General features: G+C 45.8%; 1 protein-coding gene across 1 annotated transcript; it reads left to right on the forward strand.

Moving 5' to 3' along the window:
- The first annotated feature begins 3,511 nt into the window (after positions 1 to 3,511).
- On the forward strand, positions 3,512 to 18,206 carry ITFG2 (integrin alpha FG-GAP repeat containing 2). The gene is made up of 12 exons (XM_081084912.1): positions 3,512 to 3,718; positions 11,130 to 11,225; positions 11,686 to 11,727; positions 11,900 to 12,071; positions 12,647 to 12,786; positions 13,225 to 13,373; positions 13,762 to 13,859; positions 14,019 to 14,072; positions 14,156 to 14,247; positions 15,264 to 15,381; positions 16,870 to 17,043; positions 17,128 to 18,206. Exons 1-12 carry the CDS (start codon positions 3,623 to 3,625, stop codon positions 17,229 to 17,231), a joined length of 1,335 nt encoding a protein of 444 aa, XP_080941038.1. The 5' UTR covers positions 3,512 to 3,622; the 3' UTR covers positions 17,232 to 18,206.
- The last annotated feature ends 168 nt before the right edge of the window (positions 18,207 to 18,374 follow it).

Genomic DNA, 18,374 nt, shown 5'->3' on the forward strand with positions numbered 1-18,374 from the left:
TATTGAAACTATTGTTTGACTGTTTTGTAAAGAATATGCCACTCACACAACTGTATCCATGTCATCTAACCAGGAAGATGTACTGGTTAGGCAGTTCTGGGGAGTAAGCCAAAACCCATGCTGATAGAGTCCTTGTCTGAAACAAGACGGGCTATAGATGGTACCAGTGGAGAATGACCAACCATCCCACTAGCAAGAACAAGGACATTCCTTGGAGAGCCAAGGATCTGTCCACATGGATCTGCAGTGCGTAGTCCTGTGTTCCACTTACTGTGAATTTAATACTCAATGCACTTAAAGTAATTGACACAAGATGGGGAGAGGCATGGAATGGAAAGACTTGATTCATGAAATATTTCTCTGGAGACTCATCTTTCCTCCCTTTCTAACTTTATTTGGCTTTCTTGACAAAAGCCAAAAGGCATGATATCCAAGTTGTGATCATAATGACATGACCTTCATGGCAAAAACAGAACAAACAGAAATAGGCACCCACCAGGCACAGAAAGGTCAAGAACAAGTGATGAGGAAGATAAAACTAAGGCATTATGTAGAGCTGGGTCAGAATATGATTTAAGAGAACTGATCAAGCAAGGGCACTTGGTAACAGAAGCAGGGTGATCCTCACCTGTGTTGTGCTGGATAATTTACTTATTTATTTTTTTACAATTTCATTCAAAGGGCTGGAAAAAGAGAAGACAATTTAGAAACAGTAGTGAAAAGAAACATAATTCAAACTAGTTAACTTTACATTTAGAGGTAAGTATTTTAAAACCGGCTTGTTTGTTCACACTTTAAAACCTTACATGAAGTTTAGTGTTTGAGCTAGGATGAGAGAAGAATAGAGATGTGGTAGGGCAACATGAGGTAGCATGCAATCCCTCCATAAATGAGATCATGTACACCTGTGTAACCCAGAGCCTTTGCGTGAACCTGGCCAATCCCACAGTACACCAAGAGAAACAGAAACTTCAGGGTATCTGTAACCCCAGTATTTGTCTACACCAGAGGTGGGGAACCTTTTTTATGCCAAGGGTCATTTGGATATTTATATCATTCGAGGGCCATACAAAAATTATCATCTTAAAAATTAGTCTGGCCTGGCCGGCATGGCTCAGTGGTTGAGCATTGACCTATGAACCAGGAGGTCACGATTCAATTCCCAGTCAGGGCATACATCCAGGTTGTGTGCTCAAACCCCAGTGTGGGGTGTGCAGAAAGCAGCCGATCAGTAATTCTCTCTCATCATTGATGTTTCTATCTCTCTTTCCCTCTCCTTTTCTCCCTGAAATCAATAAAAAAATATTTTTAAAATGTTAGCCAGCTATATTTGGTCAAACATTTAATTAACTCACTCCTAATGCCTTGCCAGGGTCAGACCAAATGATTTCTTGGGCCTTATAAGGCCTGCTGGCCTGACATTCTCCACCCCTGGCTAGACTGTCTCCTGTTTGCTGTCTTGACATGCTGTTCCTTGTTCTCATCTTATCTGGCCATCAGATCCATTGGAACCTCTAGAACAAAATGTGCCGTCCCTCTCCTGTGTCCCCAGGGACCGAGGTCTTGCCCTCCAACACCTTCTCTAGGTTCACAAAGCAGAACAAGCCCTGGTCCAACATCCCCAGATGAAGTAGATATCCTCACTTTCCCAGTATTGATTCCTGAAAAAACAATGTGTAAATCAGCCTGGGCCAGCAGACCTAAACCTTAAAATGCATAGAGCACCTGCAGAATTTAATAAATAATACTTTGACCCTGGCCAGTTTGGCTCAGTGGATAGAGTAACCGCCTGTGGACTGAAGGGTCCCAGGTTCAATTCTGGTCAAGGGCACATGACCAGGTTGCAGACTTGATCCCCAGTAGGGGGTGTGCAGGAGGCAGCCAATCAATGATTCTCTTTCATCATTGATGTTTCTATCTCTCCCTCTCCCTTCCTCTCTGAAATCAATAAAAATACATATTAAATAAATAAATAATACTTAAGTGCCTTAATTGATGAGGCACCCCAAAGAAAGATTGGACTTGATCCAACATGAAAAGTTTCCTTAAGAAGCCAGTCATGATTGTGATGTTCCATTTATACTACAGAGTGGAGCCACTGAGGAAGCGAGACAAGAGTTTTATGATGGGGGCACACAGGGCAGGGCAGGTCCAGAATCTCAGTAACCCTAACTTGTACCCTGAGGACTTTTCTAGGAACTATGACATAAATGATAGAAAGGATGTAGTGTTTTGGATCAAACAATTCTGGTTTGAGTTCCACCTCTACCATTTTCTGCCTTGTTACTTAATCTTACTGAATCTGTTTTTCTCATCCAAAATAATCCTATATAAAAGGCTAATATGCAAATCGACTAAACAGCAGAACAACCAGTCGCTATGACGCACACTGACCACCAGGGTGCAGATGCTCAACACAGGAGCTGCCCCATGGTGGTCAGTGCGTTCCCACAGGGAGCGTGCCACTCAGCAGAAGCCCTGAGCCAGGCTCACAGCTGGTGAGCACAGCAGCAGTGGCAGGAGCCTCTTCCACCTCTGCGGCAGCGCTAAGGATATCCGACTGCTGTCAGGGGGAGCGGGCCTAAGCTGTCAGTCAGACATCCCCTGAGGTCTCCTGGACCACATGAGGGCACAGGCTGGGCTGAGGGACCCACCCCCTTCCCCACCCCCCACACAAATTTCGTGTACCAGGCCTCTAGTCCTATATAACAAAAGCGTAGTATGCAGATTGTCCCTCGTCAGGGAGTTCAACCAGGGGGCAGGGCCAGCCAGGGGAAGGAAGGGAGGCCCCAGCCAGTGGTGGTGGTGGCAGGTGGCCGGGGGAAGGGAGGGAGTACCCGGCTGACAGCTGGCAGCCACTAGAGACACTACCAGTGCACAAATTTTGTGCACTGGACCTCTAGTGGAATAATAATAAAGCTCACGTTTTTGTTGTGCTAATTATGAAACAATATGTGAAATGTGCTTTGCATCAAGTGGTTTTCAAACAATTGATCACAAAGCACACACACTGTGTTGTTTTTTTTACCTTAGCCAGTATATACATATATATACACTTGAAACAAAGGATTCACTAAAACAATACTTATGTCACTAGATATTTTCCATTCTATTCTATTCGTGTTTTTAAATGCTGGTTCAATTGACCATATAGTTTTCACAACTCCTAACGGGCAACTTCTTAAAAAACACTGCTGGAAACTATAAAACTGGCAGTTGTTACGATTATTATGATTCTCAGGGACGATCTGATGACTGGGACTCTTCAACTGTCAGGGAGACAAAGGAAGAGATCAAGGTTATTAGGTCAAGCACTAGAGAGCCCTGTTGCCAAGGGAATGGATCAGCCCGGTTAGGATTGGTCTGCCCTTGCGATCCAGCCCTCAGGTGAAAACGAGTGGCCCACGCCCCTGTCACTCACATAAGTAGCTGGTCACGCCCCAAGCCCAGCGGGCTCGGAAGACCCGCCTCCTCTCTAAGGTTAAGCGAGGAAAGCTGGGATTGGAGGTTCAGGTGGTGACGTAACTTTCCGCTTTGAGTGGCCTTCCGCTCTGGCGGCGGCCGGGAGAGGCTCGGGGAACATTTAGCGGGGTCTCCCGACCCCTGAGCCCTCGGAAGTGCGATGAGGTCCGTTAGCTACGTGCAGCGCGTGGCCCTGGAGTTCAGCGGAAGCCTCTTTCCGCACGCAATCTGCCTCGGAGACGTCGATAACGACACGGTCAGTGCATGCGCACTGCAGGAGACGCCCGGGCCTGCGCAGGGCCGGGGCGGGGCGGGGCCAGGGAAGTGGAGGCGAGCGGCGCCTGCGCGACGGGACTGGCGTGGCGGGCCTGGAGAGCTTTGTAGAGAGCGTGAATGCCGGGGCGGCCTGACCTAATTGTTCCCGTCCCCTGGTCTGCTACTCTTTTAGGAACATAGATGACTGACTTTCTAATTCAGTAACTTATTTACCTCGGTGACCACATTTCCTGGTCACTGCTCCTGTCCTTAAGCTTCCTCGAGGGGAATCACTTCTGAAACCATTTTACCTTTCAGAGCCTCCAACTAGGCGGCTGGCGTGGCGCCGGGTTGAGCCTCGACCTGTGACTCACCAGGTCACAGTTGGATTCCCGGTCAGGCACCGGCACCGGCGGGGGTTGCGGGCTCCATCCCCAGGGTGGGGCGTGCAGGAGGCAGCCCATCAATGATTCTCATCACGGATGTTTCTATTTCCCTCTCCCTTCCTCTCTGAAATCAATAAAAGTACATTTTAAAGAAAATACTGTTTTTTAAAAAGCCTCAAACTGGGTTTTTAAAGCGCCTCTGCTGCTCTTACACTTGGCTCCTCGAGGCGCTGGAATAAGTACACTGTATCCGCCTCGCCTCCCGCTGGAGCGGCAGAGGCACCCCCCACAACCCCCCAATCTTAACGTCTCCCTATGGGACCTGCGCCTTCCTGCACGCAGGTGTCTGGAAACTTTAAAGTCCTTGATTGAGTTACAAAAATAATTTCCATCTGCCATTTCTTCCCTCGCGTCGTTCCTTTTCCCGTTGTTTAAATGAATTAATACAGGTAAAGCAGGTAGCATCATGCCTGGCCCACAGTTAAACGTAAAGTGTTAGCGCCATTATTGTTCATTTTTAATTATATTTTTCTGCAAATATTTATTGAACTGCCCACTAGTCGCCAAGGATTGCTACATTCTGGGAATTAAAAAATGAACAAGACAGTCCCAGCCTTCAGGTAGCTCATAATCAGGTGGGGTGATAGTCATAGACCAGTGGTTCTCAACCTTCCTAATGCCGCGACCCTTTAATACAGTTCCTCATGTTGTGGTGACCGCCAACCATAAAATTATTTTCGTTGCTACTTCATAACTGTAATTGTGCTACTGTTATGAATCGTCATGTAAATATCTGATATGCAGGATGTATTTTTATTGTTACAAATTGAACATAATTAAAGTGTAGTGATTAATCACAAAAACAATATGTGTTTTCCGATGGTCTTAGGCGACCCCTGTTTTGAAAGGGTCGTTGGACCCCCAAAGGGGTCGCGACCTACAGGTTGAGGACCGCTGTTAGAATAACAAAATGTAATGAGATGCCTTGATTAAAATATGTAAAAGGTTCTAAGCTTCAAAGAGCATGGGGGCTGTTGGTGGTGTGAAACACTTTTTGTGTATGCAGATTTTATCTTTTCATTTATCTCTGAAAGGTTAACATGGTGGTACATAGGCAGGCTAAATAGCCATGTCAGATGGTGATTAAAGAAAATGGAATTTATTTAAGGAAAGGGGATGGGGGATGGGGTATCCCAAGGGAAGGGCTGCACAGCAGGAGCCAAGGTGTCATTGGGTCTGTGATGGCAGCACTCTGGCTGGAGTTTCATCCTTACATGCAGTCACTAGTGGGACACTTGTCAGTGGGTCTGGGGACTGAGCTGGTGGGCTTAGAATGCGATCAGATGCCTTCATGCCTTAGGACAGTTTCATTCCTTGTATGATCTGACTCCTGGTGTCCTGCAAGTTTTCCTGGTCTTTTGTTCTCCTGTGGTGGGAAGCTTACGAATGGCCATTCAGGACTGTATTGCCCTCCCTAACAATCTGTATTTAATATTTTTAATACAAAGCACCTTATTGCCTTTTTCTCCTACACTCTGTCCCATCTCCCTACTCTGCCTCCCTGCTGTTCTGTACTGTCTTTTGCCTGAAAGAAACAAACAAAAACAAAAAAAGCTAGGGCTAAAACATCCTCCTCTCTTTCCAGATTCCTTTGTGCTGTTATGGAGAGGTATTTTATGAGGCTTCTTTGGCTCTACCTCCTCTAGGAAGGAAAAAGTTATTCTCATAAATTTGTATTATGTTTTCTGGGCGTTCACATTTTTTCATATGCCAAGCAGTACAATTTTTATGAGAAAACTAAGGGAGGCATTTTTAAGTAGTAAATTAACAAAATGACTTTAGATGTGCATTATTTTTTTTTATTTGAGTGTCTTCTTTGTTTACAAGGGAAAATACATGCTTTTTCAAATAGCTTCATAGCACTAGCTCTTTTGGAAATTGCTTTTCTAAGTGAATTGACTACTACACACTCAGTTCTGCTGTGTTGGATATATTATACTTTTTTTCCCCCCTGAGTTGTAAGCGCCATTAGGGTAGGAGTTTTTTGTCTGTTTTTTAACTGTTTTATTCCCAACACTTAGAGTAGTGCCTGGCACATAATAGGGACTCAGTAAATGTTTGTTGAATAAATGAGGATTGTCATGAAAAGCATTTGGAGATTTGGGGCAGGAAAAAGACTTATTTTATTCTAATACTAGAGGCCTGGTGCATGAATTCGTGCATAAATGGGGTCCCTCGGCCTGGTCAGCGATCAGGGCCAATTGGGGCCATCTCGCCCAGCCCCATCGTGTAGATCAGAGCAGCTGGCCTGGGGGAGGGACTGTGGGAGCACATTGATCACCAGGGGGCAGCTCCTGTATTGAGCGTCTGCCCCCTGGTGATCAGTGTGCATCATAGCTACCAGCTGGTTGTCCGGTCGTAATGGTCACTTAGGTTTTTATGTATATAGAAACCATTAGCCAAAAGTGATAGCCACACTGTGTGTTTAAGTTCTAGTTCTTTGAAACTAATTCATTTTCTGCTAAGTTGGAGGGAGAAACCATGAATAGAATACACTCCCTCTAGAACTACCCACCCAACACCATGGGAGAGAGAGTCTCTACTTTCTAGAAGGATCTTAATTCTGTTCTCCTTTAGCATCTCTGACTGTTGGTGTACTATCCAGCTGGGGTTCTTTAGTATCACTTAGTGGCCTCCAGAGCCAGAATCAACCAGAAAAGCAGAACTGCTGGGAAGCATTATACAGTAGTCACCTCTTATCCGCATTTTCAGTTACCTGCAGTCAACAGAAGTCTAAAAATATTAAATGGAAAAAATATATATTGAGTGGAAAATTCTGGAAATAAATAATTTATAGGTATTAAATTGTGTGCTGTTCTGAATATCAGGATGGAATCTTGCTCAGTTCCACTATATCCCGCCTGGGATATGAATTATCCCTTTGTCCAGTGTATTCTCACCATAGACATTACCCACTGTTAGTCACTTAACTGGGCTATCAGATCAAGACCAGCCGTCACAGTATTGCAGTACTTGTGTTTAAGTAACCCTTATCTTCACTAATAAAAGCCTAAGTGGTCATCACGCTGAGTGCCCTCATGCCGTCACAAGATGGCTGTGCGCACAGCAGGCGTGCACCTGTGGGCAGGGCTGGGCTTGACGCTGCATGCGCGGTACAGAGCCTGCCTGGGAGTCCCGCCTTCTCCCGGCTCCGCGGGCCCCAAAGCATAAGAGTAGTGATGCTAACAATTTGAATATGCCAAGTAGGAGTGGTAAACTGCTTCCTTTAAGTGAAAAAGTGAATGTTCTTGACTTAATAAGAAAAGTAATCCTATGCTGAGGTTGCTAAGATCTGTTATCAGAACAAATCTATCTGTGAAATTATGAAGAAAGAAAAAGAAATCCATGCTTGTTTTGCTGTCATACATGAAATTGCAAAAGTGATGGCCACAGTGCCTGATAAGTAGAAAGGTGGAAGAAAATATGTTCCAGTTGATGGTAACGTGTTACCCCAGAAAGCATTGAGCCCATACAAGGGACCCCCTGAAATGAGTGAGCATATTTGCATAACTTTTATCATAGTATCCATAATAATAAAAGCATAATATGCTAATTAGACTGGACAGTTGAACAAACTTCCGGACGTCCTTCTGGATGACCTTCCATACGAAGGCAGGGCTGCAAGGGCCAAGCCCCTTGCACAAATTTCGTGCATCGGGCCTCTACTATTGTTCTAATTGTTCTATTTTGTTAGTAGTTGTTATTAATCTCTTACTGTTATAAATTAAACTATCATAGTATGTATTTATAGGAAAAACATAGTGTGTATGAGGGTTCAGGACAGTGTGCAGTTTAGGCATTCACTGTGGTCTTGGAACATATCCCCATGGATAAGGGGGAATTAGTGTAGCTGCTAGAGAGCAGATAGGGCTGCCCTGGGAATGTCCTCTTCCAGTGTCATTGTCTCACTCTGCCTGGCTCACTGCATCTACCACACTGTTTTATGATTTTATTCCTGAGTCTGTGCTCTTGTTAAACTCTGAGGTCCTTCTCAGCAGGGAGTTTGTGGCATTTATCTTCGTACCCCTAACTGGTTGTTCAGCTTTACCCAAAAACTCAAGGGCTGACTAACTCAAGAGCATTCTCTTTCATTCTGATTTCTTTTGTTTCTCTTTTTAAAAAATATATTTTTATTGACTTCAGAGAGGAAGGGAGAGGGAGAGAGAGATAGAAACATCAATGATGAGAGAGAATCATTGATCAACTGGGGATCAAGACTGCAACCCAGGCATGTGCCCTGACCGGAATTGAACCAAGACCTCCTGGCTCATAGGTTGACGCTCAACCACTGACCCACACCAGCAGGGCTGATTTTGTTTGTTTGTTTGTTTCTTAAAAAATTCTTTGTTAGTATTTGTCTATTAAGCAAACATTTTATCAAGACCTAGTATAAATTCGTTTGTTCAATGAATGTTTAATAAAAGAATAGATTACATGAAAAGTGTTAAGATCCCTAGCCTTGGAGATATTTAACTAGAGGCTGAAAACCACTTGGTATTAGTGCTCACTGTATGCCAATCACTTCTAAATGCTTTCCTCTGTTAACTCAGTTCTCACAACAATCTTATGAGGTAGCTACTTTTATGATCCTCATTTTATAGATGAAAAATAGAGGCATAGAGAGCTGGATTCAAATGCAGGCAGCTGCAATCTGAGCCTCTAAGCCAGCCTGCCTCTCTCTGTGTGTCTGCAGAAGTCCTCCAGGACCAGCTGTAATTGAAACATCAGGTGTATAGGATTTAATGTAAATAAACTTATTTTATGCTTCTATGATCTAATATTCCCATAACTATTAAAATAATCTAAGGTTCAGATCAACTAAATCATATTGATAAATTCCAATTCATTGCTAACTTTTCCTTACTGTCTTTCTGTTATGTCTTTGTTGCATTTTAGAATTAAATCTTCTTGTGGAATTGTGCACCTGAGACCTGTATAATTTTGTTAACCAATAAATTCAAAAAAGAAAAAAAAAGAATTAAATCTCCCGAGACTCTAATATTAACTCTATTTTGAGGACAGGAAGGGAGTGTTGGATTCCCCACAAGGGAAATCATGAAGCTGTTAGTGGAAATAGGATTTGGAGCTACCTTATTATTTATTATCGTTAGTCTCTGGAAAGGGTGGCCAGCTTTTGGGGAACCCCTAGGAAGGGGAGTACCCAAAAACAGTGACGAGGCTCCATGCAGGGAGCCTGTCCTCTTGAGAGCTTAGTTGCCACTTGAGGGCACCAGAGGCCCAGAGCATGGATGCTGATACCCAGCAGCCCCTTCATGCTACCCCCAACCTCCATCCTATATTCACTCATACACACCAAGATCAAAGGTCTTTCTAAAGGAGAAGGGCCACAGAGCTGACATTTTCTTTTTACCTGGCCTCTAATTGAATATGAGGTTTGAAGTTAAATTCTCTAAAAGTTGAATATTTGGAATTGTTTTTAAAATACAGGTTGGCTATGGAAGACAGTATGGAGTTTCCTCAAAAAACTAAAAATGGAACTCCCATTTGACCCTGTGATCCCACTTCTAGGAATATATCCCAAGAAACCAGAAACACCAATCAGAAAGGATATATGCACTCATATGTTCATAGCAGCACAATTCACCATAGCTAAGATCTGGAAACAGCCTAAGTGCCCATCAGTAGATGAATGGATTAGAAAACTGTGGTACATCTACACAATGGAATACTATGCTGCCGTAAAAAAGAAGGAACTCTTACCATTTGCAACGGCATGGATGGAGCTGGAGAGCATTATGCTAAGTGAAATAAGCCAGTCAATGAAGGAAAAATACCACATGATCTCACTCATTCATGGATAATAGAGACCATTATAAACTTTTGAACAATAATAGATACAGAGGCAGAGCTGCCTCAAACAGATTGTCAAACTGCAGCGGGAAGGCCGGGAGGGTTGGGGGGTGGGGGTGGGGGGGTAAGAGATCAACCGAAGGACTTATATGCGTGCATATAAGCATAACCAATGGACATAAGACACTGGGGGGTAGGGGAGGCCAGGGGATTGTCAAAGGCAGGGGGAAAAAGAAGGACACATATGTAATACCCTTTGTAATACTTTTAGCAATAAAAAAAAAATACAGGTTGGGGCAAAAGTAGATTTACAGTTGTAAGTACGAGAAACAGTTTATTATTTTATCCTACTAATAAAAGGCTAATATGCAAATTGTCCCCTCAACGGGGAATTCGGACCAGGGGGTGGGGCCAGCCAGCCAACCGCCCACGGCCCCTTGCCCCCTGCTGGCCTGGCCCTATCAGGTCCTATCAGTCCTGATCAGGGCGGGCTGGCCAGACCCCACCCATGCACAAATTTGTGCACCGGGCCTCTAATATATATATATTGTTGTTGTTAATCCTCACACAATATTTTTCCATTGATTTTTAGAGAGAGTGGAAGGGAGGGGAGAAACAGAGAGAGAGAGAGAAACATTGATGTGAGAGAGACACATCGATTGGTTGCCTCCCACAGGGCCAGGGATCAAGTCTGCAACCCAGGTATGTGCCCTTGACTGGAATCAAACCCAGGACCCTTCAGTTGGCCAATGCTCTATCCACTGAGCAAAACTGGCTAGGGCAACAGTTTAATTATTGTATTATTTTCCATACAGACAACTGTAAAACTACTTTGCCCGATTCTATATGTCCTATTTGGACAAGTATGTTGGGCATTAAGTTGTCCAGATGTCAAACTTTCCTGGGATGGATTCTGTATGGCACTATTCCTCTAATCTCCCCTGCCCATAACACACACACACACACACATACCACCCTTCCCCCCTACAGAAATAAAGGAACTGGGAAACTATGGCTATCTTGGTCACAAAAGATTTTCAGTAAAGTTGATGAAGATTCAAGTTGATGTCCTGTGATTTTCCCGGGATGGACCCAGTAGAGTTTGAAGTGGGTCAGCAGGATCCCATGCTAACACTCTTCTCTCTCCATTTGAAGTTAAATGAACTGGTGGTAGGAGACACTAGTGGGAAGCTGTCTGTATATAAGAATGATGACAGCCGGCCATGGCTCACCTGTTCTTGCCAGGGAATGGTAAGTATTCAAATACCCGGGTCTATAGGTCTGGGAAGGGATTTCGTCTGTCCAGGAACTGTCAAGGCCGAGACCCACACGGGGGCTAACCAGCGTGTCCTAAACCCACCAGCTGCTCAGCCTAGGTTGTCTAATCTTATAAATTATAGTAGAAAATGAGGGCAGTATTTGAATACGCCCAGAAACATGATAGTCTGGCTATATTAGAGTTTTTGTTTTGTAAAGATTTTGTTTTGAGCCCAAATTGTCTTTACTTCAGGTCTTTGTATTGCCGTCTGGGTAAACCAAATAAACCTACAGCACAATAAGTTGATTAACACAGAGTATCAGAGTAGGTCATTGGCAACAGGTTTTCAGCAAATGATGGCAATTAGAAAACCTACTCCTTCCTGCTTCATAGAGATTAGGGAGTACTGGTCTCCCTCCGTGTCTCCCTGAGCCTCCCTTTCTTCTTTTGCAGCTGACTTGCGTTGGGGTTGGAGATGTATGCAATAAAGGAAAGGTAAGAACTCTCCGGGACCTTGGAACTTCAATGTAACTCCAAGGCCTTACTTGGATTGATTGCTGTCTCAAGGTGGAAATCAGCTGAGGATAATGGCTTCTGTGTTCTAATGATCAGCCTGTGCTCAGACTCCCTCCCCAGTCCATCTCTCCTATACCTCTGTCTCTCCCAGAATCTCGTGGTGGCAGTAAGTGCTGAGGGCTGGTTTCACTTGTGTGACCTGACGCCTGCCAGGACCCTGGATGCTTCTGGGCACCATGAGACCCTAATGGGAGAGGAGCAGCGTCCAGTGTTTAAGCAGCACATCCCTGCCAACACCAAGGTCATGCTGATCAGCGACATCGGTGGGCATGGCTGTCTTTGCAGGCAGCTGGGGGATTAGGAGTCGGTGGGCAATAGAGCAAATCTCAAGGGATTCGGGGGAAGGAGGAATAAATAAACCATGGAAAGGAGCAAGAGAGTGTTGAAGTAGAAGTAGCGATTCTAAATGGAGTTGTCAGGGAAGTCCTTGCTGAGAAGATGAAATCTGATCAAAAACTTAAAGATGACAAGGGAGTGAGCTATATAGATACTGGGTTGATACTTTGGCCAGAAACTGTCTCGAAGGTAGTGATAGGTATATGCGATGAATCAGGACACCTCGAGTTGTGTATCCAAGGGAAGCAGTGACAGGACCTGTGAGCAGATGGGTGGGTAGGGCGCAGGAAGAGGTAGGTGTTGTCAGGACAGGAAGGGCAGAGGAGCCTGCACCAGACTCAGAGTGTATGAGGTAGCTCCACAACAGATTGGGCTTGAAGTTGTACCAGATAAAATGTCAGCAGTGATGTTAGCAGATGAGTAGGGATGAGATGCTTGTAGGATTCAAGCTGACGAATGCAGCTTTGGCTCCAAACTCGGCTTATTTTCTGGATCGACACAGATGGAGACGGGTGTTGCGAGCTGGTGGTAGGTTACACAGACCGTGTGGTACGGGCTTTCCGCTGGGAAGATCTGGGCGAGGGCACTGAACATCTGACAGGGCAGCTGGTGTCGCTCAAGAAATGGACACTGGAAGGCCAGGTGAGAGGCTGAGTATGGTGACCACGGAGCCCAGAGAGCAGGGAGGAAGGTCTCCTGAAGGGGGTTGTGGGAGAACAGTCATGGGCCGTCATATAGAGCAAGATCTAAAGATCATTTCAAATCAGGGTCTTAGGGGAAATTGCTAGTAATGACTAATAGGAAGCAACCCAGTGCTAAGAATTGGGAGTGTGAAGGTGGGTGTGGTGGGGCCTGTATCAGGACTGGGCCCCACTTGAGGAATGCACAGAGGAAAGCAGGTGGTGTATGTGGGGAGAGTGGTACCAGGCAGGAGCCCTATGAACACTAGAATTCCTCCCGCTGCTACCTTGGAGCCTGGGGGACGTTAGCAGGGGCCCTGCCCCACTTCTCTCCCTGTTCTTTGCAGTGTCCCACTTCCTCTCTCCCCAGTCCCCTTGAAGCCTCTGTTCCCTGGTGCAGGTGGACAGTCTCTCGGTGACTCTGGGGCCCCTTGGTGTTCCTGAACTGATGGTGTCACAGCCAGGCTGTGCTTATGCAGTGTTACTGTGCACCTGGAACAAGGACGCTAGGCACTCCACTACCTCTGAGGGGACCACGGAGGGCATTAGGTAAGGGGTGCAGGCCTGTGGATGGTGTGGGGTACATGGGAGCAAGATTGGGTCCCAGATGTCCACGGCAATGGATGGGAGGTCTACAGTTGGCAGAGCTTCTTGAGCTAGGAACGGCACAAGCACCTCTCTCCTAATAAGGGCAGACCTATATTTTGGGACCCAGGGAATCCTGGCTCTAACCTTGTAGCAACTGGAAGAGGTTCCAAGATGGTAGCCTGATAGCGCCATCCCTGTTTCCTACTTGCCACATGGGCCAGACGGGGTCAGCAATAGGTTTCCCAGCTGATTCACAGCTTGGTACCTCTTACGGAGACGGGGCCACAAAGGTGCCGGAGCCCTAAGCTCACTTGGTCTCCCACTTAGTCCCCCAGTCTCCTGCCCGCAGGGAGACCCCGGCTGCCCGAGATGTTGTGCTGCACCAGACATCCGGCCGCATCCACAACAAGAATGTCTCTACTCACCTCATCGGCAACATCAAACGAGGCAGGTTGCTAAGGACAAACATTACTTTGGGAGAGGAGATGCAGCTTTTTCTCTCATTTCTAGTCCTGTCCCTCCCTCCCTGCCCTTGGCCACCCCTCGCCCCATGTGCTCTGTTCTTGCCTTTCTCACATTTTCTTCTTCTGGTCCTTCTACCCACAGGCCACCCTGCGGAGAGTGGTGGCTCTGGCCTCTTTGCCCTCTGCACCCTGGATGGTGAGTTCCTCAGATCAGCTATGGGCCAGTTGTGTGCCTGGGGGAATCCTGCCTGACCCATCCACCTGCCTCTCCTCCTGCAGGGACACTGAAGCTTATGGAGGAAGCAGACAAGCTGTTGTGGTCAGTGCAGGTGGACCACCAGCTTTTCGCCCTAGAGAAATTGGATGTCACGGTGGGTGGAACACCTGGTGGAGAGGAACATTCTTACTTCTTCACATGGAGAGATAAGATTTCAGTGAGGCCATTCTCACTTCACAGTTAACTCTCAACCTTTTTTAAAAATATATATTATTTTTTATTTCAGAAAGAGAAAGGGAGAGGGAAAGAGGGATAGAAACATCAGTGATAAGAGAGAATCATTGATCAGCTGACTCCTGTATGCCCTCTACTGGGGATCAAGCCCACAGCCCGGGCATGTGCCCTGACTGGGAATCGAACCATGACCTCCTGGTTCATGGGTCGATGCTCAGCCACTGAGCAACACCAGCCAAGCTCAACCTTTATCTTAAGGCCCTCTATAGACAGCTCCTACTCCCTTTGAAGTGAGTCATTCCCCTATTCCACATGCATAGCACTTTTCTCTGTGCTCTAGGGAATGTCTCTTTTTAGTTCCTTTCAGCAGCAGTAATCGCTCCAAAGAGAAACAGATAATTACTTGGATCTAGAAGTTAGTCATCAGTCCCAACTGCAGATGTATGTTTTTTCTTGTCCTGTGTGAGTCTGTCTTTACTAAGGCTATGGTTCCTGAATACTCAACGGGGGCTGTTCTTTGTGCTGCCATCATTCAGGCCCAATGGTAGGAGAAAAGGCCTGAGGCTTTGAGGTCAGGTAGAACAGGCCTGGGTTGGAGGCCTGATTCCACCACCTCCCAGCTGAGTGGCCTTGAGTGTGTGACTTTATTTCTATAAGCTGACGTTCCCTCAGTATCAAACTGGGAGTAATGTTGCCCACTTCACAGGGTTGTTGTGAGCATTATGTGAGGTGGCTCATTTGACAGCCTCTTTGGTGCCTGGCACATGGGAGAAATTCAGTAAGAAACATATGGTTGTCTTCTTTCCCAGCTGGTGGTTTGTCATCAGAGCCAAGTCCACAGCTCCTTACACAGTATTCTATCCAGCCCTGTCATTAGATCTCTTTCTAAAATGGCTCCTGGCCACCCCTTGCAATCTTGTCTCTGACCTTTTTCAGGGCAACGGGCACGAGGAGGTGGTTGCCTGTGCCTGGGACGGGCAGACGTATATCATTGATCACAACCGCACAGTCGTCCGCTTCCAAGTGGATGAGAATGTCCGAGCTTTCTGTGCAGGTGGGCCCCTGCCCCACACCCCTCTAACACACTGTCTGCCTCTTATTTCCATTCTCAGTGTGTCCCCTAATGTGAATCTTCATAAACAAATGAGTTCCTTAGCTCTTTCATTGGAGGGTGATAGGTGAGTATTCAATTGCCATCTTTTTTAAAAAAATATATTTTTATTGATTTCAGAGAGGAAGGGAGAGGGAGAGAGATGGAAACATCAATGATGAGAGAGAATTATTGATCAGCTGCCTCCTGCACGGCCCCTACTGGAGATCGAGCCCACAACCTGGGCATGTGGCCCACCAGGAATTGAGCCATGACCTCCTGGTTTCATAGGTTGACACTCAACCACTGAGCCATGCCAGCCAGGCTCAATTGCCATCTTTACAGTTTTAAATAAGAAAAAAATAATAGTGAGATCTCTATTTCTGAATATTTTAAAGAATGTATGATTTCATTTTTTAAAGTTTTTATTGATTTCAGAGAAGAAGGGAGAGGAAGAGAGAGGGATAGAAACATCAATGATGAGAGGGAATCATTGATTGGCTGCCTCCTGCATGTTGGACTGAGCCCGCAATCCAGGCATGTGCCCTTGACCAGAATCGAACCTGGAACCCTTCGGTCCACAGGCTGACGCTCTATCTACTGAGCAAGGGCAGAATGTATGATTTCTTATCTATCTGTATGAAGACATCAGAAAGCTCTTTACCATCTGAGTATATATCAAAACTCTGTGAAGAACATGGTCCTAGCCCAGTGATGTTCAACCTTTTTCCTCTCATGGCACTAATAAGCTAATCACTAATATCCTGCAGCACATGAAAAAATATATTTTTGCCATTCTGACCAAAAAAAGTATAATTTTGATTCTTTCACGCTGGACAGCTGTTGTGCTGGCTGCTGTCATTTTTTATTCACAATCTAAGGGAAAAGAGAACAGTGCCCCTGACTAAATAGTCAGGTATTGCATGTTTTAAAAATTCTTGTGGTACACTGGTAGAAAATCGCTGTCCTAGGACATTCCCATTAGTTCCCAGTCGGGACCTTGGAAACCAGCATTCGGGATGACATGGAGATACGTGTGGTTACCGAAATGAGAAGAATTGAGCAGTGCGCTGGCATACTTACTCCAGGGCCTTTGCACAGGAGTTGCCACCTCAGAGAAACCTTAGTTTCTGGTTACATCTTGCTGATTTCTGGTTACATCTTGCTGATTTACCCCTTAGATTAGCAAGACTAGTCAAATCAAGTAGCACATATTTGGATGCTATTCTGCCTGGGTTTTGTACGATAGTTTTTCTATACCTGGAATGGGGCCAGATCTTTTCTGTTTTACCTATTTTACTGAGTTCCCATCAGAGAAGACTTAGAAAGAGAGCCTTTAGTTTTCTGCTTGGCATCTGTGGGAGGGTCAAAACTGCTGACTTGTATTTTGTTCTTGCCTTCCCACCACTGGACTGAAACTTCTGGACCTTTGTCTCACCACCCAACTCACAGGCCTGTATGCCTGCAAAGAGGGCCGCAACAGCCCCTGCCTCGTGTATGTCACATTCAACCAGAAGATCTATGTGTACTGGGAGGTGCAGCTTGAGCGGATGGAGTCTACCAATCTGCTGAAATTGCTAGAGGCTGAGCCTGAGTACCAGGGGCTGCTGCAGGAGCTGGGCCTGGGTGAGTCCCAGCAAGCTGCAGGGTTAGAAAATCGGGGGGTCCAGGAGAGCCACAGCCTCTTACCAGCCCCTTTCTTGCCCTCAGATCCTGATGACCTCCCAGCAGCCCGCACCCTGGTTCACCAAACCCTCTACCATCCTGACCAGCCACCACAGTGTGCTCCTGCAAGCCTCCAGGATCCCACCTAGCAGGGCTTTCCCTCTTAGCTGAATAAGGATCCTCTGAACCTCTCTACCCCCAAGGTGTCCATGGTATTGGCAGGAGAGGGAATGTATACTACAGAGGAGCATGGACAGATGGCAGCAACCCGAGGGTAACTGTGAACTATAGATCTCATGGTCTTCTCGGTGAACGAAGAGACAACTTGACTGTCTGCCCATTTTCTTGTGTACCTCACCCATCACATCAGCAGGGTTGTAGGACCCTGACCTTAGTCCACATCATCTGGGACTGCCCCCTCCCCAAAACTCCCCAGTCTCGTATGGAAAACAGACTTGTTTGTGAGGAAGGAGCACCAATCTTTTGTGTGGCACTGACACTTGTGAGGAAACTAGGCTTCGGGGCCAGTGGAGCTGTGAGGTAAGGCCTCTGCCCCATCCGAAGCTCCATCTTCATGTCACAGCTCCAGGTCCCTGACAGTGGCGATTATTGCAAGAATGGCAAACTGTCGGCTCTGTTATTGGGCCTTTCAGGGCATTTCACAGTCTGGTTTTTCTGTGTCCCCAGCAATCCTGAGATGATTTTGCTCTATTTTCCAAAGAACCTGGGCCAGCAGCCTCTCGTTTTGCCATGTTCTTCAAGTATCACACAGTTTCCTAGGCCTTGCTCCATTTCCCACCCCCCATTTCCACAGAAACACCTATTGTCCATCAGACAATAGACATTTACAACCTGATGCAGGTTTATGATCTCCAGACCATAATCAGAATTCTATCGTGGGCCATTTCTATCCCTTCTGCTCTTAATTCTGTGTGCTTTAAATCAGTATCTTTCAAATTGTAGGTTGCAACCTTTTAGTGGGATGTGGTCAGCATTTTTTAAATAAATGAAATAGAATACAACAGAATGAAAAATAAAGTATATTGCTCACAGTATATGAAAACATTGTTTTGTTATAATTCTATGTGTATATTGAGTGTAATATAAACTGTATTTCCTGCTTTAAATTATGTTCAGAGGAGTTTGAAAGCTATTGCTCTCAATTTTATTGACCCCAGCCTGAGGCGTCATGCTGGGGGAGGGTCCACATTCACAGTTCCTTTTGTAAGGGAATAAGGGCAGAGTTATCATTCAGCTCGGGTGGGCATGGAAGAACAAAGGAGGACATCACC

Source organism: Myotis nattereri (genome assembly GCF_964212035.1).
Source record: "Myotis nattereri genome assembly, chromosome: 2".
Lineage (NCBI taxonomy): Eukaryota > Metazoa > Chordata > Mammalia > Chiroptera > Vespertilionidae > Myotis > Myotis nattereri.